A 27,884-nucleotide genomic window follows, 5' to 3' on the forward strand; every position below is an offset into this window, starting at 1 on the left:
AAGCAAGTGAGAAATAGCAAGGATATAAAATGTACTCAGGATGAGGGACTTTAATGACAGTCTCCAAGATTAGCAGCACCACTGACTGGGCAGCTAAGTTCTGAAAGATATAGCTGTCAGACTGAGACTGCAAGCTAATGTGAGGGATAAAGTACATATTGATCTGTCCATGGAAGCAGTAGGAGTGACCACCACACAGACCCTGTGGAGAAAAGGTGATCAAATGGTGGAGCAGACTCGATGGGCTGAATGGCCTAATTCTGCTCCTATGTCTTATGATCTATGGTCTTATCAATATTGTCATTTAATTTTTGTCCATGAAACTGAAACTGAAGACTGCGTGAGGTGCACCCTCTATATTAGTGAGTCTCCAAAAGGTTCACTGATAATGTGATGCTTCTTTGCAACCACTAACTGAACAGAGCACATCTTAATGTTAAGGCTGTCCAAAAATCGTATTTACACTATTCTCGAAAACTTTCATGTTACAATGGAGCTTCTTTCATGTACAAAATTTAAAATTTTGTTTTATGTTTTTGTCTTTTAAAATGGCATTCTTTAGTATGGTGCTTTTTTCTCAGAAATTTCCAAAATGTAACTAGCAACGAAATGGTCATGACTGATAAGTGGGCAAGCATTGCAGTCATTTAGCATTCAGAAACACAGCATCATTAACAATATCACTTTAACACATTAATCTGTTTTTGATGTATTGAGGAAGAAATGTATCCAAGGTTATTACGGGAAGCGAGGGAAGAGATTGCTGCACCTTTGGCGATGATCTTTGCATCTTCACTGGCCACAGGAGTAGCACCAGATGATTGAGGGTGGCAAATGTTGTTCCTTTGTTAAGAAAAGGGAGTAGGGACAACCCTGGGAATTACAGACCAGTGAGTTGTACTTCGGTGATGGGCAAATTACTGGAGAAGATTCTTAGAGACAGGATTATGGGCATTTGGAGAAGCAAGGCTGATTAGGGAGAGTCAGCATGGCTTTGTGAGGGGCAGGTCATGCCTCACGAGCCTGATTGAGTTCTTTGAGGATGTGACAAAGCATATTGATGAAGGTAGAGCAGTGGATGTGGTGTACATGGATTTTAGTAAGGTATTTGATAAGGTTCCTCATGGAAGGGTCATTCAGAAATTCAGGAGGCATGGGATCCAGGAAAACTTGGCTGTGTGGATTCAGAATTAGCTCGCTCATAGAAGACAGAAGGTAGTGGTAAATGGAGCATATTCTGCCTGGAGGTCGATGACCAGTGGTGTTCCACAGGGATCTGTTCTGGGACCCCTGCTCTTTGTGATTTTATAAAGTTTGTAGATGATACAAAGATTGGTGGTGTTGTGGATAGTGTAGAAGGTTGCTGTAGATTATAACAGGATATTGATAGAATGCAGAGCTGGGCTGAGAAGTGGCAGATGGAGTTCAACCCGGAAAAGTGTGAAGGGATACACTGTGGAAGATCAAATTTGAAGGCAGAATACAAGGTTAATGGCAGGACTTTTAACAGTGTGGAGGAACAGAGGGATCTTGGGGTCCACGTCCATCGATCCCTCAAGGTTGCCGCGCAGGCCGATAGGGTTTTTAAGAAGGCGTATGGAAGTGTTGGCCTTCATTAGTCAGGGTATCGAGTTCAAGAACCGCGAGGTAATGTTGCAGCTCTGTAGAACTCTGGTTAGACCACACTTGGAGTATTGTGTTCAGTTCTGGTCGCCTCATTATAGGAAGGATGTGGAAGCTTTAGAGAGGGTGCAGAGGAGATTTACCAGGATGCTGCCTGGATTGGAGAGCATGTCTTATGAGGATAGGTTGAGCGAGCTAGGGCTTTTCTCTTGGAGAGAAGGAGGATGAGAGGTGACTTGATAGAAGTGTACAAGATGATAAAAGGCATAGATCGAGTGGACAGTCAGAGACTTTGTCCCAGGGCGACAGTGGCTAACACAAAGGAACATAATTTTAAGGTGATTGGAGGAAGATATAAGGGGGATGTCAGGGGTAAGTTTTTTTACACAGAGAGTAGTGGGTGCGTGGAACACACTGCTGGCAGATGTTGTTGGGGCGATACATTAGGGACAGTTTAAGAGCTCTTAGATAGCCACATGAATGATAGAGAAATGGAGGGCTATGTGGGAAGGAAGGGTTAGATAGATCTTAGAGCAGGATAAAATGTTGGCACGACATTGTGGCTGAAGGGCTGTACTGTGCTGTAATGTTCTATGTTCATAACTATAAGAATGCATTTTGTTCTTCATGAATACATCTGGACCTTCTGAATGAGCACTTAGATCTGAATTTAACATCTTTAAAAAAGAATGATCCTACAGTGACACCTTAGAACTATATTGGGATGTCAATTTAACTGAAGTCATGAGTCCCACATCAAAAGAGGGTCTTCACCATATTGTTGTGCAAAGCTTGAACTGATTAAATAACGCAACAAAATGTTCCTTGCCATGGACCTTTCTGCTGTTTAGTTGTTGGTTAAAAGCACTGAAAACAAAGTCTGATTTATAAACTTAATTATACAGTTTTACAGCCTCTATAGGATAAGGTCTGATGAGGTTCATTAGCAACCTGACTTGAACTGTATATGAAACTAGCTACAACTGAGGAGACAGGTTTTTTTTGGTGTTGAGCGTTAGAATACTCGGCAAAATAAATTTGCCACAAGGTGACAATCTCACCTCGTGATCTGTTGGGAAAGCTGACGTTGAAAGTAAATTGACATTGGTATGTTTGGTGACATTTGTAATGAGCTTGAAGGTTGATGCTACCTTTGGAGTATAGACTGGAAGAAGTCTTATGCTTATTCCATTACTTTCTTTTTATTTTGGAATGTAAATTCAGGTTTCTCTTACTGGTCACTCTTCTCCCTCACTCTCATGCTACCTCCAAACATGCAAGATTTTTTTTCTTTTGAAAGTAAACCCAATCTTGCTCTTCATTGGTCACCTAGATTATACACAAACAGTAGCTGAGAAATGAGACTTCCACTATTTCTTGTCTGTGTTACCAATGATGTATAAGCTCCATATTTCATTTTGGTACTTCAATTAGACTGCTAAGCCTCATCAGAATCTTTTTCAACAAGTTACAACGGCCAGAAAATATTTTGCCTTTTGGATGTTTGCATCCTATACCAAAGGGTCAAAGGATTTATCTAAATTATACAGTTAATTGATCTTATTTGGCACTAAAGATACAAGTAATTGCAATGTATTAGATCTGGAATGTTTACCTTGATACATTGGGCAGGCAACCAGCAGAAAATTCTTCTTGTTATGGCCATCAAGAGCAAAGATTTTTTCTGATGGCCATGTCTTGAACTAACAAAACAGGTGGTTCAGAATTCAACTATAAAACTCCTCTCAGAGTCAGAAACTCATGGGTAAAGGCCCTGACTCCACAAGCTTTATTCGATTAGACTGACACTTCAGTGCAATACTGAAGGGGCACAAATAAAACAGTTGTATAAGAGAAAAAAATAACTTGTAAACTCAATTGTTTTTGAAACCCTCACAGAAACATTGAGTCCTATTGTGGTTTCCTCATGAAAAACTCAGATAACTGTCTTTGCTATTTAAGGATTTTGTTGTATTTATAGTAGCTGATACATTTACCAACATAACAGGAATTTCACAACTGTGATTCCTTCCAACGGACTCTTCTATCAGATGTAGTTACAGGTATAGAAATGCAAAGTATTTCTTTCCTTTTATCTGCTCTTAGTTAGATTACCAAATCTTTTAAAGGCGTAACTGAATTTGTTACTTTCCGCTTTCTCTACTTGTATTTTACACTTCAACCTTACCTCAGTCTTTTCTATCTCTATCTATTTGGTGAAGGGTTAGTCAAACAATTCAGGGTTATTCAGGATAGATACTGGAACCAAATTATAGTGTAAAGTGAGCCTGCTAATTGCTATGCTGCCTTATGCCTTTCCCTTCATGATCTTAAACTGAGCTAAATGTTGCTTTTTGAGAAAAGGGGAGAAATCATTGACTATGTCATCCCCAACTACAAACACACCCATCTCAGAACTCAAGAGCAGTAAATGTCAGCAGTTGGTTGAATATTGACCAAGGGTAATTATCACCTTAAATAAATTATAATAATGGTTGTCTACGCAGAAGTAATTGACGTTGTCCTTATTTGTTGCAGCTTTGATAGCGATTGGGCAATATAGTGCCACATTGAAACAGTGGATGTAGGCTGGTGTAAAGAAATCACAGATAAAGGAGCAACCCAAATCTCACAGACCAGCAAGTCCCTCAGGTATTTGGGACTTATGAGGTGTGATAAGGTAAGTGACTTCATTGAAGACACTTCAGATGAATGAAACCTTACCATGTTAGTACTTTATTCACTGTTTAAGAGCCATCTGGTATGTTTTGGTTTTGTTATGGTCACAGGGAATATGCACTTGGATAGAGATATCAGAGTTTAATTTATAATAATATTGGAGAAATTAAATGACATTTTAAAATTATGCCCTAAATAATTTATTAACAAATCAAAATGTGGTGTGCATAAAAGAAAAAATATCCACTCATTACCCCCAGTCTTTCTCAGAAACAAGCGGCTGAAAGAATGATGCTAATTCTCTGTGGCGATCCCTTGTAACATTTTCTAAGATTAGTGGGATCATACTTGAGTTATTTGGTTATGCAATGTATGGAGGATTAACAAGTACAGCTGTTATGTTTAACCCACATCGCCGTGAAGAAGAAGGTTCTGAGGATAAATTACTGTGATACAGTTATCAGTCCTCCATCATTTCCTTTTTGGTGAGTTTTTGGAGTCATCAGAGTGAAGTTTGACCATGCTGAGGAAAGAATACTTTTCTACTTTTAGTGACAAGTGTTAATGTTGAGAATGGTGGAACAGATAAAGAATGACTACATGTAGAGTACAGGGCTAAGATGCGATTTCTCTCCAAACTCTCCATTTTTTTGGACCTGATCTTCAGCTGCTGTATTCGTAATTCACATATCCTTGCTTATTGCAAACGGCCTTCCATTCCACAGAATCCACAGTACTGCTTTACCACAATACTTTGGGCAAAGATTGAGAAGGCTGCTCATGTGTTATCAAGACAGAAGAGACTCTAGATGCTAGAATCTGGAGCAACAAAACAGTTTGGTGGAGGAACTCAGCGGGTTGAACAGCATCTATGCAGAAAAGGATCCTTTCCCCGCACAGATGCTGCTCGACCTGCTGAGTTCCTCCAGCAGATTGGTTTGTTGCTCATGTACACCCTTGGTAATTCCAATGAGTGGAAATGCACAGAGTCAGAAGGTATAACCTAATGTAATATATGCAAGCATAGGGCAGAAATATGCCACATATAATCCACAATTCTATGTCAATATTACAGAATGACTTGTTCCAAAAACAATGATACAGTCCAAACTAAAAACAGAATGTATGAGACACCTTGTTGGAATGGAAGGTATGGAAGAAGGTGAAATTGGAATTGAGCTGCAGTAATGGATACTTTCAGATGAATGTGTAGCAATGCTCTCATGTTAGCAACTGAGTCTTGTAATTTCTGTCCTTCGATTACTTTTTCCAGATTCTTTAACAGAGTATTTGACAAATGTAATGTGAATGCTTCAACTCTACCAAAGTCCCACACACTGTTCAGCATAGATAAAAACAGACAAACTGGGAATGGGACAATGGGGAACATCAGAAGTATTTATTCCAAGAGGCTGTGATACTTCACACTAAGTACTTGTTTCCCACTGACAGGCAACTATGTTATTAATCAGTTTTTAACTTTCAGGTAGGTCTGAGACTTCTGCTCAGTCGAGTGAATTGATTGCCTTGACACCCACCTTGCAGATCAAATAACTTCGTTCCAGGAACAAGTTCAACACACATTTAAATCTGAAAGTCATGAGGAAAAATTTGATGCAGTTAACTTATTCTGACTTCATCTAGGAAACTTGCTGAATTAAATAGCTCCAACAAAATATTTGTCACACAGACGAAGTAATTTGCATTTTAAAGTGTTTTTTACTTTTTTTTTCTTAAAAGCATATAAAAGGAATCCACAGCAAATAATTTGTACGATAAAATTTTGTTTCCAAACATTTTTTTTGCATTTGTCATCATCATCATCATCTTATTGTATAACAGTGGAAGCAACTTAAATGTTGATTCTCAGGTCTTGGAACCAGTTTATGGCATCCAGTATCACTGCTTGATGTTGGCCATATGCCCTGGAAAAGATCAGAGGGGGGAAGACTTTGATAAAGTGTTACATTGTTTGACTTGTTGTTGCTGCCAATATGTCTGGTGTAGAGTTTCCATGATGCAAAAGATGGCCATTTCTTCCTCAGCCTGTTTGTATCTAAGCTCAAGGTCTAGTTCAGGTATTGGTTCTAAGAGGTTTGGTAATGAGGTCTTTGTTCCATTCAGGACTCCATTGCTCCTTTCTATTGAACAAAGTATATCATTGGAACTTCTGCCATGGCCTTTCCCTTCATTTGAACCATAATTTTGGCATGACTTCCATGCTGTGGTGAATCGCATGATGGGTTTGCAGAAAATCAATTAGCAAAGGAATGGTGGGTCTTCCTGCTCTTATGTCTGGGAAAAGATGTTTTCCAGCATCAGGAGCCAGTTGACAGCCATTGACATCAGTGTTCTGCTGACAATACATGTGGCTGTGTTTAGTTCCACACCCAGCATCTCAGTTTGGTAGCTCTCAATCCACAGAGGAGCATAATACTTGACAGTAGAATACACCAGGACAGTTCTTTTCTTCTGCATTCATGTGGTTCTCAAGAGTTTTTGCACAAGATTTGTTCACGTTGTCACCTTTTACTTGGTCTTTAGCCAATATTGCTTAAAAGTGAAGGAACAGTCCAGCCATACATGTAGGTAACTCCTCTCGCCCCAGAAAATGATGTCCAACTTCTGAGCAGTAACTTTATTGTTGAGGTGGAATACTGCTCCTAATGTTTTGGATGAATTACGATGTATTTTCTAGTAGCAGAATTTTGGTACCAATCCCTTGATCTTTTCTCAGTGTTCAGCTGGCTGAGGTGACAGTGGCTACTTATGGAATTAATCCTGTGTCATCGTCATATGTGAATGTGGCCAATGCTAAGGCAGAGATACTGAAGAATGTTGAAGCAAAGACCAATCCTTGCAGGTGTCCATCATCACCCTCATGAATTTACTTACTTGTCATCCAAAGTAAATAGTGAATTGCTGACCCTAATGCGTTGTTGAGGTAAAGCAGAAATAACATCTACCTCGAACATGCCTATTTTGGAAGTCCGGCATTAGGTGTGTGTGACCCACCCATTGGAGTCTGCTGGGTGTATTTGGAGCATTGATGTCAGGGATGTTGGCTCAGGAGAGAAAATTGGCAAAGGCTCGCTGATCCTGCCAGTGGTCTGGGAAGTTACTGCAAAGGCAGGTTAACTAGTACCCCATCAGTGCTTGGAGGTATCTGTTCTAGAAAGATGTCATCTGTGCTTAACCTCAGCAATGAATTATGGTCATCAATTCAGTGTTCACCTTGGAGAATAAACAAGTGAATCCATATAGTTATTGATAGACTCCCACAAAGATTATCTTTGTTGCATCAGCCAAGTCCACATACAATGATGATGTCGGGTTAACTTTACAAGTTATGGGTAACTGGAAACAATAAGTCATTGTAACACCATAGAAAATAAACATGAAACATTTGGCACAACATTGTAGTCCAACATAAATGAAGGAATCAAGGTCAAGGTTTGACTTAACTCAATGTATCTCCTTCCAGTGTAAGTTTGAAGTCTCTGTTCCCATAAATTACAGGATAAAACAGTGAATATGTCATGAGAAATGTTTCTGAGCCTCTGTACTTATTCTATCTACTCTGTACTTTAAAAATCATCAATGCAGTTCATTATGCTACATTCAGTGCCATGACATGCTATTTGGCTGATGTCCAATTAGTATATTATAGCAAGAGTTTGTGCAGAAAATAAGGAAAAGTGAATTATTTTGAAGTTTATCCCCTTAGCTGATGGCAGTGAGCAGGGAATTGTTCAAAAACAGGAGGGTAAATAAAAAAGGAATTAGGTTCACCGGTTTTCACTTTTCGATGGGTGACTGTACTCAGACATTAGGTGCATTATAATTCAGGTTTGGCAGCAAGTTATGGCTTAACTTATGTTCAGTTGCAGCAAAAGAAAATTAAATATTTGGATATTCAAGTACTTTGAATGAAACATATCAAATAGAGAACAGCATTGTGATAAACAGCTTCCACCAAATGATTATTGTTTATAATGCAATCATTTAATGGAATAGGAGTATTTAACTGAGATCCTCTAATACCATTTCCAGTCTATATGCCATTATACGCTCTCACAAGACATGAGAATGTGAATTAATTTTAATGCTAATGAAGTGATCTATTTCAGTGCTCTAGCACCTTTATCCCAATGATGTAGGGTCTTGTACATTTCTCTTGAACGATTTCATTGGTTATAAAGAGAGAAAAATTTCAAGTTAGTGCTAGATTAAAGGTAATATTCCACTGGCTACTAATATCCAATGACGACTTCAATATGCCTGCCATACCTATTTTCCTCATTACTATTATCAACAGGACTCCATCACCTGGACTTGTTCTGGGAAAGTGAAAAACTTGAGAACAACGTTGTAATATGTTGTGTCATACAGCCCCTTTTAATTCCAGTTACTGGCATTTTGGACTTGTACCAGAAATGCCAATTATTCATTTTTCTTGTAAAATGTGTCCTTTCTGTTGCAAGACCTAATAAATCTTTATTTTTTAAAAGAAACCTTAGATTTGGTGGTAATATGTTTTTTAAACCCTAACCCTATATATTGGGGGTTAGGATTTAAAAAACAAATTATCACCAATATATTGTATAAAGCACACTATTATGTTTTTGTTCCAGAATTCCTTTTCCTCCACAATTGCTTTATTCATCAATCCCAATGCTTTGTAAGTGCCCATTGAAACCTAACTTTTAAAATCCACTATTATATTTGGTCTAGTCTGTTTGGACAATGAAACATAACTATAGATATTATCTGTACTTGGGCAAAGCCATGTGCAAATTAGACATGTAAATAGAGGATTGTATTGTCCATTCTATTAATCTAATCTCTGTTCCCCCTCCACCCTCCTCCAAATCAGACAGAATATCTTCCATTGCAAGTCTAAATACAATGCATAATAAAATAAATACCAGACTGATATAGAAGCAAAATCTCAGCATCAGAAAAATATTTTTGCTTCTGACTGAGGGAAGTTTAGACTTTGAATATCCTTAAGTACTGCACCTGTTTAACTTTAGTATCTACTTTGAAGATTGCCAAGCATCGGTACAAGATGTGCATAAGGCCTTGGGGAGAGATCTCTACCTTTTATACCATTGAATCTTTGATATCTGATTTATTATCCTTTGGGTACAATGTGTTTGTGCACAGAGTAAAGGAGATAACTTTAATGCTTATATGCAAGGATTTGGTGACAACCTATTCCTGCTGTGTTTCAGCAAGAATTTTTTTCTTTTTGGGAATTTACATGACAAATACTCATTGCTTTTTAGAACATCAGCTACAATATTCTCTGGAGTTCAGGAGAACGTGACGCAATTTCCTTGAAATTCTTACAAGGTTTGGTACAGCAGATACAGGCGTAATGTCCAGAATTGGGGAATATAGGCTCAAGGGATTAGCCATTGTGAACTGAGGTGAGAAGAAATTTCTTCACCCAGAGGGTCATGAATCTTTGGAATTCACCACCTTCGAGGGCTGTGATGAATCAGTCACTGGGCATATTCAAGACAGAGATGGATAGATTTTTAGAAAGTAAGGGAATCAAAGCATTTGGGATTGGCACAGGAAAGTGGCACTGAAGTAAAAGGTAAACCATGATCTTATTGAATAACAGAGCAAGCAGAAGGGCCGAATAGCTTATTTCCATATTCTGTTTTCTGTGTTCCTATGTTGTAAATACTTGCTTTACTTCAGCTACAGATCAGTTGCAGGCTCCTCAAATTGTCATTATCATTCTGCAATGACATTTAAAAGATAATGATCATTCTTTTAAATGGTGTCTTTCATAACATTCCAAGCCACTCCACAGCCAGTGAGATTATCTTGAAGTGCAGTCACCATAATAAGGTATTAAAGACAGCAGTCAAGTTGCACACAGCAAACTGCCACAAACCAGTGACCAGGTGATCTGTTCTAATGATGTTGATTTAAGATTAAATATCAACCAGGATAGCAGGGGAACCCTGTGCTCTTGTTCAAAATGGTGTTGTGAGATCTACATCCATCTGGCAGCAGTTACAAAACTTTTGTTTCATGTCTCATCTGAAAGATGACACTTCCAGCAGGCACCAATCAACTAAAATTGCACACTGGAGTGCCAGCTTAGATTTTGGTCTTCTCTCAGAGTAAACTTTAAATCATAGGGCACAAATGGAATTCATTAGATCTGTTATACCCATGCTGGAAGGAGTTTTTGAAGGAGTTGATTAGTTTGTCGCTGAAAGTTTTTTTCTCTAACTGTAAAATTTTGTTCTCTTCAAATACATATCTGCCTGCCTTTTAAACATTCTTATAATAAGATCATAAGATATAGGAGCAGAATTAGGCACTTTGGCACCGAGTCAATTCCTCCATTCAATCATGGCTGATATTTTTTCAACCCTGTTCTCCATCCTCCCCGTAACCCTTAAGCCCCATACCAATCAAGAACCGATCAATCTCTGCCTTAAGTACACCTAATGAACTCGGCCTCCACAGCCCTCTGTGGCAATGAATTCCACAGATTCACCACCCTCTGACTGAAGAAATTCTTCCTCATCTCAGTTTTAAAGGGACATCCCTTTATTCTGAGGCTGTGCCCTCGGATCCTAGACTCTCCTACTAATGGAAACATTCTCTCTACGTCCACTCTATCCAGGTCTTTCAGTATCCAGTGGATTTCAATGAGATTCCCCCCTCACATCTGACTCGACAATCCTTTCAGATACTGCATTCTAGATCATAATAACCTTCTTGGCACAATAACTTCTCTTCAATTCTTTGTCAACCTCAAATCCATAATCTTTGTTTATTGACTTTCTTATCTGGAAAATAGTTTCTTCATACTTGCTTGACCATTGTCACTCATTTGAATATGTCTGTCTCTGGTGTGAAGTAGGCTATTGATGATGACAGTACATTAACTCTCCTATAAACAAGACACGAAAGCATTGATGTATTGTCTTCCATCAACTCTCTCATAAAATTCAAAATTAAAGTGGAAGAATGAGGATATTTGAAGGAATAATCATTTAAATCTGGTATCAGTTTGCCTCTGAAATGGGAAAACTAAGGTTTTTCTAACTGGTTGCTGTTCCAGGGCTAATCCAATATGCTCCAGTGCTGTTCTTCCTTAATCAGTGCATCTGTCTATCATCAGTAACTTGATAATTACATGGAGACATTATCTATTAAGTTGGCAGTGTTCCAATGATTCTGATAAAAAACAATATCCAGATAATTGTGGTAAGAAGTGCCTTAAAGTTGGATATAGCTATCATATTGAGGATTTAATACTACTCTTCTTGACATTTCAAAAATCATAGATACAGTAGTCATCCACCATAAAGCTTGTTCATCCTTTTGATCATGATGTGAAGACAATGAAAGAAATAAACTAAATTTTTCTTGGCATATTATTTTAAACCAGAATTGCTTATTCATGTAATTACTGTATCTGCTATACACACGAGGCATGAGTAATGTCTTGTTGGACAGACCAAAATAATCAATTTGGAGTAAAATTAAAACCAGTTGCACCAACCATGTTTATTATCTTATGCAAATCTGTCACAGGAGAAGAGGGCCCAAAATGCCCATAACAAATGTTCAGCAGTAAAATGTATGGAATGTTATGCCAATTTTAAGTTAATTCATATGTGATTAAAAGAACACTCCTTCAGATGACTTTAGTACGGATCAATAGTTTACCATCGGTCCCACTCTTCTCGTTTGTTTGGCTCACATGCAGTATCACAGTCTGTAATCCGAATAGCATAAGTTATTAGCAATACAAGGTGAATTTAAATTTTCAATCAAGGTAAGAAAATAATTGCAGACACCAGCTGGCTTGGTTGAATTGTGGCAATGTACAGACATTTAGAAAGCTTGGAATTTTGCTTGATTACCTTTGAGAATCAGTAGAACTTTGCTCTCAGTGATCAGAAATGTTGGCATTCATCCATTCAATCCAACCAGGTTCCAGATTTGCACACATGCATGAAACGTTCAGAATTTTCCAACACTGCTGGGGGCTGAATTTGCCCGTACATCATGATGCAATTCACTGGGGTTCCCGGAAATCCTACACAGGATCCGAAACCCCACCGAGTTCAATGTTTATTACAGAAGATAAATTTCTTTCCTAAAATTATTTTGTGTTATTTTAATGTTTTTAGCTTTTTTATGTGTTTTTGTTTAGAACTGTGTTCTTAATTTTTTAGTTGCTTACCTTAATTTAATAAAAATCAGAATGTTACATATTTTTCAAAACTATTACGGTCACATGCAGTTTTGACAGAAGATGTAGCTCCATCCCTGGGTTTGTCTGCTGCTGGGTGCAGAGGGCCAGAGTGACAGGCTCTCTCAATCCAACCAAAAATGTTCCAAACATCTGAGGACTGGTTGTGGTGACTCCAAGCAGGGGGAGTGGGATAGCAAGATCTGATCCTTTATGTTCTCGCTTATAATTTCCAACTCAGGAGTTTGGCCAGGACTCTGACTAAAATGATAGCTGTATAAATGAAGTGATTTAATTAGTGGAGATAATTTAGTAATAATTTAATACCCTTGTGAAAATTGAAAGAACTATTCACATCTACAAAGTTAGTTTGGAAGAAAGTTTAGAAGAAAATTCATAGAGCAGAAAGGCAGGCAGGAGGGTGCACACATGGGCAAATGTACTATATGGCTCATGTGTGATATATTTTGATGATGTTAAAAAGCCACAGCAGATCAATTGATCTTGACTTTGAAAGGCAATGACAGAATGTTATGGCTTCCCCAGTAAAGCAAATCAGGGGAAGAGGTGCATTCTGAAATGAAGCAGAAGTCGGTGAAGGATTTCAGGAAACAAGACTGAATAAGAGTTAATAAATAATTTTTCAAGCTTTTGGCTTCAAAATGTGGTTTGGGCTTCATTTTTTCCATTTTTTTTATGTCAGAGCCTCTTCTCATTTTGTGTTATTTGCTGTTGAGCTAAATCAGAATTGCAGAGTTGTTAACTGTTCTGTCTATAAAAGTTCAGAGCACTTTCAAGGCTAGGCAAAACCACACACTTGTATGACTCCATTGATTATCACTTGCTCCAGGCAAGGCCGCCACAAATGGAAGAAGAATGGATTGATCAGAGCCATAAAAAATCATCAAAAGAATTCATTGTTAATCAAATTAGTGTCGGCAAGTCCTCTTTTCCCATCTGAAATCATCAGAGTAACCATTATAAAGAAAAATACGTTAAAAGCAAATGTCACTTTTTTCACATCCTGGATAGTAAATGTCAGCAGTGAAGAATGAAGTCTTTTTAGAATCACTAACAATTATATAGAAATGATTGCATTCCCCTTATCAGGCTGTATTATATATCCCAGTATCACTGTCCTTTTGATCTTTCTGTTTAGTATAAGTTTAGGGAAAATCATTTTCTGACTTGATCAATGGAGGCTACTGTCTGAGCATCTATCACCATCTGTGGTGGTAATCCCATCTACAAAATAACAACAGCGAGATTCCTCATATATGGTCCAGTGTAACGTCTTTAAAAGTTTAGCCCAGCATAGCAACAAAGTAGAAATATTTTATTTTGTCAAATGTAATTTCGGCCTATTGATTACTATCTTGTGAATGCATACCTCTGACAGAAAAATAAATGTCTGTTAACATTCAGACTAAGTGAACTTCCGCCTAATCAGGTTATCAAAAATCACACATTTCAAAATCCTAATTCATGATTTTACTAGTAATTTTTCACCTGGGACAAGTGCAGTAATCTTTCTGTTTTCGTCAAAAGAAACGTAATAATTACAATATGTTGTTTCTTGCCCAGTATTTCACACACGTTTTTGCTTGTTTGATCTAGCATACCCACAAGAATGGATTGCTTTGTAGTACGTTGCTATGCTAGTATGTAAGTAGTAATCATTTACAAAAATTAATCTTGGTTGAGATTAGCGGCATTACCCCACAGGTCATTTAAAAAATTGCTAATTTGATGGCATCTGGTGAAAAATATACAGCCTGTTCTGCTTCAAGCACCACCTTACTTCCAGTTTTAAAATTAGTATGGATTACTTGTAGGAGTCTAAGCTTCCTGGCATTCTCAGAATAAGTTTATAATAAAGGTTTGATATAAAATGTGGGAGCTTGGAAAAGAGGATATTTTAAAAAAAGACCATTAATTACGCCTCACTAATTAGGTATTGTTTTAAGGCAATGATTTAATTTAACAAAGTTAGATGATAACTGGCAATTACCATCTATCTGTCCATGCAATGTACAGTGCATCAGACCTCCAACCTTGACAGTGGAATTACCATTGAGTCCACCGACAGGGCTGGATCATACAGAGCTCAGTGGCCAGATCCACTTTGCATTAGGGCTGACTAACATACATGTGACAACCCCATTGATGTGAATGGCATTGCCAATCTTCATTCAAAAGCTTGGTTCGGGTTATTTATTTTCTTTTTTGTCAGCTTTTTTTGTGAAGTAATTTACAATAATCTCATATATTGTAAATACATTTATTTAATTTTTATTTTTAAATAATTCCTGCAATTATTTAAATACATTTAAACTCTGCATATCAGAGACATTTAAAAACAGTGAAAAGGCTTTTGACTTGATTGGCTATTAAAGGCTCTCAAAAGCTCTCAGAGTGGTTTTGGGGACCTGGCCTCAGGTTCTGCAGCTTGAGACCTAGTTGCTACTTATTGTTCACTGTGCTTTGTGAGAGCACCATGGAGCAGAGGCCTCCATGGTCCTCTAGTATGATGTATCCCATGGGTACCTCAGCAGGTAAATGTAGCCATTGAATTTGTATGCAGGCAGTGTGCAGATGGCAGATTAGATCTAGCAAGATGTCGCCCATTATACATTTTAAAAAATCATTTCATTTTAAATTTATATTATGGAACAAAGGTTCGCCACTTCTCTCCACTCTGATGATTTAGAATGATCAGTCAGATCAGTTGAAATGCTGATTCAGATCAGAATCCTTCATCAAAAAGATTAACGAGGCTGGAGAAATCCAATTCGTGCTACATTAACTGTCTTCGAAAGAAGTGAGAGAGCTGAAAACTAGGATCAGAGTGACATGGAGGGATTGGGAGATGAAGTGACACACAGTCAGATAATGAATGACAGACACCATTAGACATTTGAATTTGAAATTGGTGTTGCTGAGTACTAGGGTGGAAGTGAAAGATTTGAGATTTTGAGAGGAAAATACTTTGCAGATTTCTGGAACACAGAGTGGGAATGGAGAAGATATTAATTAGTTAATTTACACAACTTTGGGAATGTGGATGAAGATATGAGATAAGACGAGGAGACCAGGAGTAATGATGAAGATTGAGTGGGGAGCGAAAAGTATTTTCCAACAATTGTGGCCTGAATTAGCAGGAAGGAAGGTTCAGAGAGTCAGAGCTGGAAACACACTGGTGTCAGCATATATTTTGCTTTTGCTTGCAAAATTAGATGACTGGGAGTTTCAAATCATCCAGGACTTGATAGAGGTGTCAAATGGCACAACATTACTGACAGATCTAGAGTTGTCAGCCAATATGAGGAAGGTAATTTCATGGGTTTTTCTTTTAATGAATAGAAATTGAGATCTTGTGATCAGGAATTGTTATGATACATATGTTGCTTCACCAACTGTCCTTGGATACAAAATCAGTGTTGTAATTTTGTTCAGTAGATTACTGTTATGCAGAGCAGATCAGAGCAGAGTACTTTGTAACTAATGAATTACAACAGTGACAATACCAGATTGACTTGAGGATATACATGATTTGAGTTTTTAAACTTCTATATCCCTCATGCAGGAAAGGTGCTTTTGTTTTAGGAGAATTTAGTAGATTTTTAAATATTTCTTAAGTTGACATGCAAGACCCACAAGGGAAAGATGAGGTGAAAGACTTCCTGGTAAAATGAGACTGAAAAGTTTGATCTTGAGTTTTGCGGGTGTGTTCCCTTTATACAAAGTTGCATCCTTGTTGACAAAATATGGGTTAAAGTATCTTAAAGAGGAGAAGCAGGTAATTGAAATTCTGTACTGATGGAGAAGTGGAGTATTTTTGAGGTGGACTGTGCAGTAGCTGTGCTTGTAGCTGACGATACTGAGAATTGTGAACAGCAGGTGTTCCATTCTGATCTCTATGTGATGGCAAACTTTTTGATTCTTCTGTCTGCTGAATTGTAGGTCTGTTAACTCTGTTTCTCTACCCTCCGATACAGCCTGACTTCCTGAGTATTTCCAGCATTTTTTTTGTTTTTGGTTTAGATTTCTAGCATCTGCAGTTTTTTTTGGATTTTCACATAAGTATGCAGTTTAATTTTCAATTATTTAGGACATTGGTGAGACCTCATCTGGAGTGGTCATCTTATTTAAGGAAGGATGTTAATGCACTAGAAGCAGTTCAGAGAAGGTTTACCAGACTAACACCTAAAATGGATGGGTTATCTTATGAGTAAAGGTTGAACAGGCGAGGTTTGTATCCATTGACTTGCTCGAAAAATATGAGATCTTGAGGGGTTTTACCAGGATGGATATGTTTCCCCTTGTGGGAGAATATGGAACTAGTTTTGAAGATGAGGGATTAGAATCAGATTCAGGTTTATTATCACTGACATATGTTGTGAAATTTGTTTTGTGGTAGCAGTACGGTGCAAGACATAAAAATTACTCTGTTACAAAAATAAATAAATAGTGCAAAAGAGGAATAACAAGGTAGTGTTCATGGGTTCATGGACCATTCAGAAATCTGATGGTGGAGGGGAAGAAGCTGTTCCTGAAATGTTGAGTTGTGGGTCTTCAGACCCCTGTACCTCCTCCCCGATGGTAGTAACATGAAGAGGGCATGTCCCGGATGGTGAGTGTCCTTAATAATGGATGCCGCCTTCTTGAGGCACCGCCTCTTGAAGATGTCCTTGATAGCGGGGAAGGTTGTGCCCATGATGGAGCTGGCTGAATCTACAACCCTCTGCAGCCTCTTTCGATTCTGTGCTTTGGAGCCTCTATACCAGCCGGTGATGCAACCAGTCAGAATGCTCTCCACCGTACATCTAGAAATTTGCAAGTGTCTTTGGTGACATACCAAATCTCCTCAAACTCCTAATGAAGTAGATCCACTGGCGTGCTTTCTTCTTGCTTGCATTGATGTGTTGAGCTCAAGACAGATCCTCGGATATTGGAACTTGAAGCTGCTCACCCTTTCCACCACTGACCCCTCAGTGAAGATTGGTGTGTGTTCTCCCGATTTCCTTACTTATTTAAGGCAGCGATGAGGGGAAAATTTCAGGGTGTTGTGAGTTTTTGGAACTCTCTTCCTCATAGGGCAGTGCAAGCAGAGTCTTTGAATATTTTTAAGGCAGAGGTAGATAGACACATGATAAGCAAGGGATGAAAAGTTAGCATTGAGTAGGTAGGAATGTGGAGTTGAGGCTACAATCAGATAAATCATGATCTTAATAAATGGCAGAACAGGGCAGAGTAGCCTACTCGTGCTCCAAATTCATACTTTCATATGAAGATAAAAGAAATAGGAGATAAGAGTGAATTCAGACTGACAAACAGGTGTACATTAAAGGGTTCAGCAAACAAATTCAGCTATAAAACATTAAAAACACTGCACAAAATCTCAAAATAAAGTCAAAGGCACAATTGAGTTAGGTAAACTAAACAGCTTTCTCAGAAAGAGGTGGCAGTCTGGAGCAAGAAGCAGAGTGAAAGTAACTGAAACATAGACCATCTTGAACAGCAGTGGAAACAAAGCATTGTGGGTTAGAGCATAATTAAAAAGATTGGGGAAAGGTGAATACGAGGGTGAGGAGGGGTAGTTATATTGATTAAAGATGACATAAAAACACTGGAGGGAAAAAGGAACATAGATAATCAAATATCTGTATCACCAACACCATTTCTGGGGAAGGTGGATCTATGCAAGCCTGGACAGGTTGCACCTGAACCAGAACAGGTCTGACATTCTTACTAGGATGCAAGGTTACTAGAGCTATTGGCAAGGGTCTAAACTAAGTAAGAAGGGGAATTGCACCCAGGACAGGCCTACAAACAGCAAGAGATAGAGGAGCAAATATAAGGTAAGACATCTTTATTAGTCACATGTACATCAAAACACACAGTGAAATGCATCTTTTTGCGTAGTGTTCAGGGGGCGGCCCGCAAGTTTCACCACGCTTCTGGTGCCGACATAGCACACCCACAACCTCCTAACCCGTACGTCTTTGGAATGTGGGAGGAAACCAGAGCACCCAGAGGAAACCCACGCAGACATGGGGAGAACGTACAAACTCCTTACAGAGAGCGGCCGGAATTGAACCCGGGTTGCTGGTGCTGTAATAGTGTTAGGCTAACCGCTACACTACCATGCCTGCCCTGAAAAGAAGTAATACACTTTTGAAGCTAATCCACTCCAGATGGGCAAGTCACAGAGATTCATAAAAATAATATAGTTTAATCATAGGGATTTCAATTTTCCTTGATATATTGGTGCTGGAAGATGTTGGCGCCGGAAGCATGGATGTTGGTGCCCAGAAGGGTGGCGACACTTGCGGGCTGTCCCCAGAACACTCTACACAAAAAATGTATTTCACTGTATGTTTCGATGTACATGTGATTAATAAAGATATCTTAACTTTGATTGCGTTAGTGTAAAAAGCCAGAGAGTCCGATCTTTAATGTACATCCAAGAGACCGTTTTGAGCCAATTTGATGATAGTCCTACTTGAGAGGGGACAATGCTGGAAAACGAATGTAGCCATGAAAGTCAAGAGAGAATACTCAGAGATAGTGGCCATATCTCTAAGTTTTAGGATTGTTATGGAGACACGGCTGAACTGGAAATTAATGTCCTGAACTGAAGGAAACAAGAGACTGCAGATGCTGGAATCTGAAGCAAAAAAAAACTGCTGGTGCAACTCAGCAGGCAAAGGGTTTTGAGTCAAAACCCTGCATCAGGACTGAGTGTAGAGAGAAGATAACCAGTCTAAAGAGGTGAGAGGGAGTGGTGAGACAGGGCCTGGTAGGTGATAGGTAGAACCAGGTGAGGTGGGGGATGGTTGGTAAATGGAGCCAGGTGGGGGAGCGGGAGGGGCAGTTTAGAGACAAAGGCTGGTGAGATCGGTGGAAACAGATACAAAAAAAATTGAACAGATTCGGGAAAAAAAAACAACTGTATGAAAACTAAATTTTCTAATTTCAGGTAATCCACACCCCATGTGTTCCTTTCCCATTTCTACAGGTCATGTCCAGGTGAAGCAGAGATTAACATGCACCTCCTCCAATCTCGTCTAATGCATTCGGTACATTGATGTGGTCTCCTGTACATCAGTGACACCAAGCACAGGCGAGGCAACAGCATTGCAGAGCACCTTCTTCAGCTTCTAGTTGCATGTCATTTCAACACCCCTTCCCATTCCCACTCCAACCTGTCTGTCCTTAGCCTTCTCCACTGCCAGGGTGAGGCCAAACACAAACTAGAAGAACAACACCTCATATCCCAAATGGGTAGTCTACAACCTAATGAATGAACACTGAACTTCCCAATTTCAGGTAACCCACACCTCCTGTGTTCCTTTCCCACTCCCACCAGTCCACCTGGATTCTCTTCCTTTGTTCACCATTTCCACCCCTTCCAACACCCCCCCTCCCCCCCGTTACCAAGACACCGAGACTTGTTAACCTCCCCCACCTGGTTCCATCTGCTCATCACCCGCACACCTATCCACCTGGGCTTCTTCTCCCTTGGCCTACCTACCTTTCCCATCCCTTCCCCCGTCTGGTTCCATCTGCTCATTATCCCTGCCTTATTCCTAAACCTGGCATAAACCTCCGGTTTCGCTTATCACCTTCCAGCCTCTGTCTCAACCTTTCTACATTCCCCTTCCTTCCCTCCACCTGGCTCTAGCTGCCCTTTTTTTTCTTTATCTGTTTCCACCTATCACCTACCAGCCCCTGACTCAGCCCTCCCTCTCTCTCTCTATACCAGCTATCTTCCCTTTGCACAGGGAAACATGAATTTTCACGATAATTAGACAGGACCTGGCATAATTGGACTGGGAGCAGCTGCTTGTAGGTAAATATAAAGATGATAAGTGGGAGGTATTCTAAAAAATGAGAGTTCAGGGCCAAAGTGTTCCTGTTAGGGTGAAGGGTAAGGTAATCCTGAATGTCAAGGGATTTTGAAGGTTGGAGAAAGAAGATGGCTTATGGTAGGTTTAGAGAATTGAAAACAAGTGAAGCTCTCCAGGAGTATTTAGAGCAGGGAAGAGGAAGGGAAGTACTTTTTAATGACCTTTAGGAAGGTAAAGACAGAACATGAAATGGCACTGGCAGGCACAATTCAGGAAAATCCCGAAGTGTTTTGTATGTTTATTAAGGGCAAGAGGCGAACCAAAAAAAGAGCAAGGGCTTATTAAGGACCAAAGGGGCAATGTGTTTATGGAGCGAGAAGGCATAGGTGAGGTCTTAAATGAACACTGCTCATCTGTATTACTACAGGGAAAGACTTTGTAGTTGGAGAATTCAGAGAAGGGAACTGTGGAATTCTAGAACAAATTAACATTGAAGAGGAAGAGCTATTAGGCACCTTAGTGTTCTTAAGGGTGGATAAATCCTCAAGACCTGATGAAATGTATCCCAGGATTGTTTGGAAGGCAAGAGAGGAGATTTCTGGGGCTCTGTCAGATTATTAAACCTTCCCTGGCAACAGCTAAGGTGCCAGATAACCGAAGTAAATGTACTACCTTTATTCAAGATGTGCAGCAGGAATAAATAAGATAATTACAGGTTGGTGAGTCAAACAATTATGGTTGGGAAATTATTGGAAAAAATTAAGAATTAAACTGCACTTGGAGAGGTAAGGATAGTCATCATGGCTTTGTAAAGGGGAGATCCTGTCTGATTAATTTGGTTAACTTTTCAAGGAGGTAACTAAACTTGTGTCAATGAGGTTAGTGTGGTTGATTTAGTCACTGGGACTTCAATAAGACCTGTCAAGATCGCATATGAGAGGCTGGTCCAAAAAGTAAGAGTCCATGGGATCCAAGGCAATTGGCAAATTTAATCCAAAACTGGCTTCATAACAGGAGGCAGAGGGTGATGGTGGAGATAGTGCAATGGGAGGTAGTGACCAATGGTGTAGCTCAGTGTAACCCATGTTGTTTGTTATATACATTAACAATATGGATGTGATTGTAGCCGGTATGATTACTAAGTTCACAGATGACACATAGATTGATAATGTGGATCATGAGGAGGGTAGTCTTCTGCTATAGAATGACATTGATCAGTTGGTAAAATGGGCAAAGAAATGGAATATAATCCTGAAAATTGTGAGGTGTTACATTTTGCAAGGACTAATACAGCTAAGATGTAGACAATAAATGGACACCAGGAAATACTAAGAAACGGAGGGCCCTTGGTGTATAACTCTCAGGATCCCTGAAGATTGTGGCACAATTAAATAAGGTAATTAAGAAAGTATACCGGATACTTGTCTTCACTAGCTAAGGCATAGAATGTAAGAGCGTGGAGGTTATGATACAACTGTATGAAACATTAGTTTGGCAACAGCAGGAGTATTGTGTGCAGTTTTGGTTGCTGCACCACAGGAAGGATGTGATTGCACTACAAGTGGTGCAAAGAAGATTGATCATAATATAAGAACAGGAGGTTCTGGAAATACCCAAAAAGTTAGATAGAATTGATGGTCAGAGAAACAGAGTTAAAAGAGTTCAACAGAAACGTTTCCAAATAAAGCAGAACAAAACCAGTCTGGTTAATTACTGGTCAATCAATCCACTCTGTGATGGAAGGTATTATTGACAGTTCTTTCAAATTAGTGCCAATAACCTGCTGACAGGTGCTTAGAATGGGTTTTGCCAGGACTTCTTCACTCTCAACCTCAATGAGACCTTGTCCAAACATGGACAAAAGGGTTCATTTCCAGAGGGGAGCTCAGAGTGACTTAACTTAACATCAAGGCAGCATTTGACAGACTGTGAAGTGTAAGAACCCTGGTAAAACTAAATCAATGGACATCAATGGAAAACCCTCCAGTGGTGGAATCCTGCTTCTCAAAATGGAAAATGGTTGTAGTTGTTGAAGATCAATCATCTCAGATAGGATTTTCTCAAGGGACTCTTCTGGGATCAACCATCTTCATCTACTTCTTTAATGACCTTCATTCAATTATAAAGTCAGAAGTAACAATGTTCACTCATGATTGCACAATGTTCAATTCTATTCAGAGTCCTCAGTTTATATAATAGTCCACACCTGTATGCAACAAATCCTGGACAACTTCCAGGCATGGATTGATATGTGGAATGAAAAATTCTATAAAATGCACGTCTACTCACCTAGACTACAGCCCTTTCCAAAGCTCTGACCTCTTTCCACCGAGAAGGGCAAAGGCAGAAGGCATATGGGAGGTTTACTGCCTGCAGGTCCCCCTCCAAGGTGAACACCATGCTGTGTAGTAGTTATATCTCCAGTCCTTTATTGTCTAAATGCTGGAGCTCCCTTTCCAACAGTACTTTCATCAGAACATAATAAATAGGAGCAGGAGTTGGCTACTCAACCCTTATTTTGAGACTCTGACTCCTAGTTCTAGACTTCTCAGCCAGGGAAGTCTGGAACTCAGCTTCTTTTGTCTACCATGCTGAGCCCTTGAAGAATTTTGTACATTTCAATGAGATTGCCTCTTACTCATCTGAACTCCAGAGGTCAGAGACCTTGCATACTCAATCTCTCCTCAAAAGACAGGAACCAGTCTGGTGATTTTTTTGCTGCAATCCCTCAGTACTTATTAGCTAAGATAGCAAACTGTATATAATATTCCAGGCCTGGTCTCATAAAAAATAAAAAATCTGTATGCTTGAACTCAAATCCTCCAGCAGCGAAGGCCGACGCCCCATTTGCCTTCCTGACTGCCTGCTGCGCCTGCATGTTTGCTTTCAGTGATCCGTGTACAAGGACCTCCCCCAACCTCCACCAGGTGCCTTTGAACATCAATATTTACTAATTGCTCACCATTTAAAAATATTCGGCATTTCTGTTTTTACTGCCAAAATGGATAATCTTACATTTTTCCACATTGTCCTTCATCTGCCATATTATTGCGCATTCACTCAGTTGTCTACATCCTTTTGAATTGTCAGAAATACTAGTTTATTCTTTGTTTTTTTATCTGCTAATCAACCCTCAATCCACACTGGTATATCACCCTCAGTTTCATGTGCCCCAACTTTGCACAGCCAGTCTCTTGTCTGGGCCCTTATTAAAAACCTGCCAAAATTCCAAAAACACCACATCCACAGATTCCTCTACCAGACACACTCTCTAAGAATGCCAATAGATTAAAGAAAATGATTTCCTTTTCATTTAAACACGTTGACTGTGCTCAATCATATCAATATTTTCAAAGTATCTTGATATCACATCCTTTCTATAGATTCCAGCATTTTGCCAACTGCAATTTGATGATTCCCTGTTTTCTTTCTCCCTCCATTCTTAAATAGTGAGGTAACATTTGCTACCCTGCAATTTGTAGGAATCTTTCCAGAATCTCTGGAATTTTGGAAGGTGATAACCATAATCAAAGACCCCATCCACCCTGGAAATTCTCTCTTCTCCCCCCTCCCGTTGGGCAGAAGATACAAAAACCTGAAAGCACGTACCACCAGGCTCAAGAACAGCTTCTATCCCACTGTTATAAGACTATTGAACAGTTCCCTAGTATGATAAAATGGACTCTTGACCTCAATCTACCTCGTTATGGCCTTGCACCTTATTGTCTACCTGAACTGCACTTTCTCTGTAACTGTAACACTTTATTCTGCATTCTGTTATTTTACTTTGTATTACCTCAATGCACTGTTGTGATGAAATTATCTGTATGGACGGTATGCAAGTCAAGTTTTTCACTGTACCTTGGTACATGTGACAGTAATAAACCAATTTACCAGAGAATCTACAACTTTCTCCGTTGCCACCTCTTTCAAAATTGTGGGATGTAGATCACCAGGTTCTTGGGATTTATCTATTAGCTTATTAATTTCTCCAGTGGTATTTTGCACTAATACTAATTTATTCTACTTCTTCATCTACACTGTATCCTGGCCAAGTATCTCCACCAGTAGAACCACAACAGTTCACTGCTACCTTGTCAAGGGGAATTAAGAATGGCATATAAATATTGGTCTTGCCAGTGACATCTACATTCACTGAGTAAATTACAAAAACAAAACAGAAATAGAACAAGAATAGTAAACTACTAATAGTAAAGGAACACGCAAAGTAACAAAGTCAAATGTGAAAAACAGTACTGATATCCTTAAAAATGTAACAAACACCTAAAAGTTAGAATAGAAATATGTCTCCATGACAATTGTGCTTGGTCATTTTTTGATCTTAGGCTATTAGGAGAACCAAAGGTGTTAGAATAGTAAATTACGGCTGAAGTTGATCGGCAGAATCAAATATCTACTGCTTTATTTCTTAACCCAATTGAATTTGTTGAAGGAATAACAAAGAAAGATATAAAAAGACATATTCAACTTACATACATTTTCAAAACACCTCCATTAAGATATTGCATAGTAGGCTCATTATTAAGGTCAGGAATTAGGGAGCAAGTGGCAGATTACTTACCAAACCAATTCAGAAAAGGACAGACGAGGTGGTTAAAAAGCTAGTAACTCGGATTGGTAAAATGTTCACTGTTGGTCACCTTGTATGGAATCGATCTGGCTTTGGGACACTGAGGGGCCAAATAGCCTATTGTTCCCCTTTTTTGCTTGTAAGAATTTGAAACTTAGATAATCACAACTTTAAATTGCTGTATTCCAATAAACAGCTGCAAGGAAGGGATCACTTTTTTAAAAATCACTTTTCTTGCAGTGTAATACATGTCATAATCTATTGTTCAAAGTTTTAATAAATTTTGAACAGTAAGCAGGTTTGCTAATGGGGAATAGAAAGCTATCGTTACAGTATGCAAACTCAAACATGACCACAGATTAGATACAGAGAAATAAATCATGTGCTATGTCCAGTATTGTGCCTTTTATCTAGAGATACAGATTTCATTGCACCATTTTATGCATCTCACCCCCATAACTTTTTGTGAGTAAATGAAAGTCCAATTTTGTGGTCTTTTTGGTGTTCACACTCATTTTATGTAGGACCCTCTCAGCTCACAGCGAGAGAGAGAATAGAGACCTTCATCCTTCATGAGGCATTAGGAGTAAACAAACTAACTGTGCCACTCAGTCTTTTGAAAATGTTTTAAAATCATAAATATCAGTTCACAGTCTATAACCTTCAGCTTTTGGTGCTGATTGACAATTGGCAATTCATCAGTTATATTTCTGATGAATTTGAACTGTTACCTTGGGTACATTTATCTAAGATAGTAAATTCAGAGGAAAAGTCACTTAAAATGGGGGAAGGGGGCAGCTGATTTAATTTGAATTGATGAGTTGGACTGGGCTAAATGTCATTTGTCATCCTTGCCAATCCTGAAATCGTGAAAGGAAGTGTGAGGGCCGAGAATGATTCATCTTCATAACTGCATTATATATAGAAAAACAGAAAAGTTACAGCATAGAAAGAGGCCATTAGACCTGTTGAGTTTATACTGGCTCGTCCCACTCCCCTGCCTTCTCCCAATAGCCCTGCAACTTCTTTCCTTTCTTATCCAGTTCTCTCTGCCACAATTGAATCTGTCCCTGTTACTGCCCCGGCAGGGACTTCCAGACGCTAACCGCTCATTAAGTAATAAAGATCTTTGTCACATCACTTTAGGTTTTTTTCCAACTTGTCCCCCTCATTCTTTGTTGTCTAATTTTTTATTCTATTGTTAAGCAAAAATAAATTTCAAACATTGGTCCTTCTCAGCAGCCACATATACAGAGCGAAGAATTCATCCATTTCAGGGCTCTGGTTTCTTATTGGGCTATTTATACATTGAGTACTTTGGCATAAGATATGTGAAAAAAATTTTAAATCCTGCGATTGGTTTAAAAACATTCTTCATTTGACCAATTTGGATAATTCTAGTACTGCCTCTGAGGTTGGAGGTGGGAGTTGGGGTTGGTGAGGTTGTGGGCTGGCGGTGTTTGTGTGTGATGTTAATCTTAATGTTTTACCAATGATTTTACATTTCCATTTTTCACAGCATGTATTTTGTATCCAATTTCTTTCTGACATTTAAGAAATTGGAATCTTGCATCTTATGAGTCATGAGTATTGATATGTTAAGCAGTTCCTTTTCTAAGTTCTCAGAACATATTCATCTGTGTCTTTAGAGGTTTGTAACCATACCTACTGATATATTCTGAAGTATGCTCTTGTCATCATTTGTAATTTGCCTAGATGTTGCATTGTACCATAATGTTCGATATCTTGTATATAATACAGCAGTGTTTCGATTAAGAATTTTTGTGTCAGTTCACCCTCGTGCATTAAAAAAAATTAAAAACAAATAATCCAGTTTTTCAAAACTAAACAGGTTAACATTGTTCCAAGCCAGCAGTGAGATGCAGCCCGTTTTATATCACTTTTGATTTTTTTCTACATTTTACATTGCCCTAATTTCACTCACAAATATGCTAGCACAATTGGATATTGAATTTGAAACATTAAGGAACCTTAAAAATCGATAATGAAATGGTTTAAAAATAGATGTTCAAACCCCCAGTTTTGATCCATCTGTGCTCTCCAAGTATCAGTCCATTTCAATCTGAATGTCCTCGAACATGAAAATACCTTTTATCCCAATCTTACCTATCCAAACATACCTTCAGCAATAGAGTCTTTTTATGCCCCTGCAGCACCACCTCCTAATTATCAATCCATGGACCCTCCACCTACTCACCCATGCTATGTCTTCCAGTTACAGCATCCACAGATGTATTGATAGTTTCTAGATGACAACCTGTCTTATCTTTCCATTCTATCTTCTGATGTCCCATCACCAGCCTGTCCATCTCACATCATTATTAATGAGTAACAAATACTTTGCATCATAAATCAGGAGGACCAATATTATGTTTCATTTGGACCAAGCTTTGGTCAGATCTTTATTGGATAACATTGTTTTGCTTGGGGCACTGTGACTCAGGAAGGATTTATTTGCCTCGGAGGGAGTATAGGATGGATTCATCAAAGTGATACCAGACCTTAAAGGGTAAAATGATGATGACAGGCTACATAAACTTGGCTTCTATTTCCTGGAGCTTAGATTGCTAAGAGGTACTCTGATTGATATATTTGAAATGATAAATAGGTACAGACAAGTTAATTCTTATAATGGGAAAATAGTTAGTTCTTCTTATGGAAGTAACTGGGGCATGATTTTAAAATCAGAGCAGGCTGTTCAAAAAAGGGATCAGGAAACATATTGATGCTATGGAGGCTGGAGCAGCTGAAGTGTTCGAAGCTCAGATTGATGGATTGTTCAGTAACATTTCAAAGGATATGAATCACAGTTGAGATACACATCACAGATGATATAAAAGACTGTTAGAACAGACTAAATAGCCTACTCCTGTTTCTA

The 27,884-nt window shown here is 38.8% G+C and overlaps 1 protein-coding gene across 1 annotated transcript in view; it reads left to right on the forward strand.

Moving 5' to 3' along the window:
• The window catches only part of fbxl17 (F-box and leucine-rich repeat protein 17), a 509,283-nt gene that overhangs the window by 473,175 nt on the left and 8,224 nt on the right, over window positions 1-27,884 (forward strand). The window contains 2 exon segments of the mRNA XM_052020204.1: window positions 4,162-4,191; window positions 4,194-4,303. Of these exon segments, the coding sequence (XP_051876164.1) occupies window positions 4,162-4,191; window positions 4,194-4,303 (140 nt within the window).

Source organism: Pristis pectinata, chromosome 7, assembly GCF_009764475.1.
Source record: "Pristis pectinata isolate sPriPec2 chromosome 7, sPriPec2.1.pri, whole genome shotgun sequence".
Classification (NCBI taxonomy): Eukaryota; Metazoa; Chordata; class Chondrichthyes; order Rhinopristiformes; family Pristidae; genus Pristis; species Pristis pectinata.